The sequence below is a fragment of the Lipotes vexillifer genome, unplaced genomic scaffold (genome assembly GCF_000442215.2).
Source record: "Lipotes vexillifer unplaced genomic scaffold, Lipotes_vexillifer_v1.1 scaffold1862, whole genome shotgun sequence".
NCBI classification, from domain to species: domain Eukaryota; kingdom Metazoa; phylum Chordata; class Mammalia; order Artiodactyla; family Lipotidae; genus Lipotes; species Lipotes vexillifer.
Window position 1 is genome coordinate 831,552 of NW_006771326.1, and position 1,587 is coordinate 833,138.

The 1,587-nt window shown below is 64.8% G+C and overlaps 1 protein-coding gene across 1 annotated transcript in view; it reads left to right on the forward strand.

Moving 5' to 3' along the window:
• Nucleotides 1–656: 656 nt before the first annotated feature.
• Nucleotides 657–1,587, forward strand: part of PPID (peptidylprolyl isomerase D) — a 20,748-nt gene continuing 19,817 nt past the window's right edge. Inside the window, exon 1 of the mRNA XM_007446619.1 lies at nucleotides 657–827. Within this exon, the coding sequence (XP_007446681.1) occupies nucleotides 743–827 (85 nt within the window). The 5' untranslated portion in view covers nucleotides 657–742. The remainder of the gene's footprint in view (nucleotides 828–1,587) is intronic.

The following is a 1,587-nucleotide window of genomic DNA, read 5'->3' on the forward strand; positions in this document are numbered from 1 at the left end:
CCACACCACCCTTCTCCAGAATTAGGCTGCACGAAGAGGCGAGGGGTGCTGCCCCGCGGCGGGGCCAGAGGCCTGCACACACGCCCCTACTGGGACCCGGGCGACAGCAAGCCCGCGGCTCCGGGAACCCTCCGCCCGGCCCCCGCCTCACTCCCACGGCCGGGCGAGAATCGAAGCACAACACGGCCGCCCAGGCCCGGCCCGGGGAGTAGGGACGCGCCGCCGCCAGGCTGCCCCAGACCCCCGGACTTTGGCATTTCCTGTCCCGTTTCCCAGACAAACGGAGCTTAACAGCAGCGGGCCCCTCGCTAGTGAGCGGGACCCGGAGGCTGGAAGGGGCGTGGCTGTCCGACACGCTCTCCCCTACGCCACGACGGCAGGAAGAGCCATAAAGCTCGACCGACAGGGATAGAAATACCTGGGGCTGCGTCTTCAGTGAGCGAGAAAACAGGGCGGGCCGGGGGCAGAGAGAGCAAGACCAGGAGAGCACGGCCGGGAGCACAGGAAGACGCCTCCGGAGGTCGGGAGGCGACGCCGGAAGTCGGGCGGAGACGCCGGAAGTCGGGCGAAGACGCCGGAAGTTGGGCGGAGACGCCGCAAGTCGGGCCGCGGCCTCCGGGCCACTGTCGGAAGCGCGCTGCCAGCGCCGCGGTTCTTCGCAGACGCAGCCGGATTTGGGGTTCGGGCAGCGCGGCGGCCACGGGGTGTTCCGAGGAGCTCGCGAACACGTCTGCGGGCCACAATGTCGCACCCGTCCCCCCAGGCTAAGCCGTCCAACCCCAGTAACCCCCGAGTCTTCTTGGACGTGGACGTCGGAGGGGAGCGAGGTGAGGAGGCGGGGCTCCCGGGGTCGGGGTCCCAGAGGCTGGGGTGGGCCCGCGACCTTGTACCGGTGCCCTGGGGCGTGCGGAAGTTTTTGGAAGTTTCTGTCCGGGGGTGGTGGCGGCCTTTGGGTTTGTCTTGCCCGACTTGGCCGCCCTTCCCCGCCACTTGCTTTTATGTTTGGGGGACATTCAGAAAATTCCGGATATGCGTCTCGGGGGCTCCCGTCGCCTAAAAGTTCTGGATTTTTGTTTTATTTGGTGGGCAAAACTGAGGACGTTAAGGCCGGGGTGCAGCCTGGCAGATAGCTCTGAGGACTGCTCTGAAGGGCTAAGGGAGGAACCGGGATATATAGGAGTTCTTGCAACAAAAACCAGGTCGTGGGAACATCAAAAGATGACCGTTAACAGAGGAAACCAGACATGTCAAGTTAAGGGACGTAGCGCTTTTCTGTGTATGGGGAGATGCAAGAGTCCGGGCTCACTGAAACCCTTCCTTGGACGTGCACCTCGGCTGCCGGGGCCAGCGTCCTGTGCTTGCTCACCCTGAGTCTCCTCAGGGGGCACCTTTGGGCTGGCTGCAGCGGCTGAGGGCTCCGTGGGCTTGGCACTGGGCAGCCCGTTTGTCTTTATGCTGAGCTCCCGCAGGGCTCACTGTGCAGGCGGCTGTAATGAGAGGGCTCGATGGCTGCAACATCCTTTGCTTACTGGTGGGGCAGGTGATCCTCTTCCATTGAGCATACGCGCGCGCACACCCCCCCCCCCC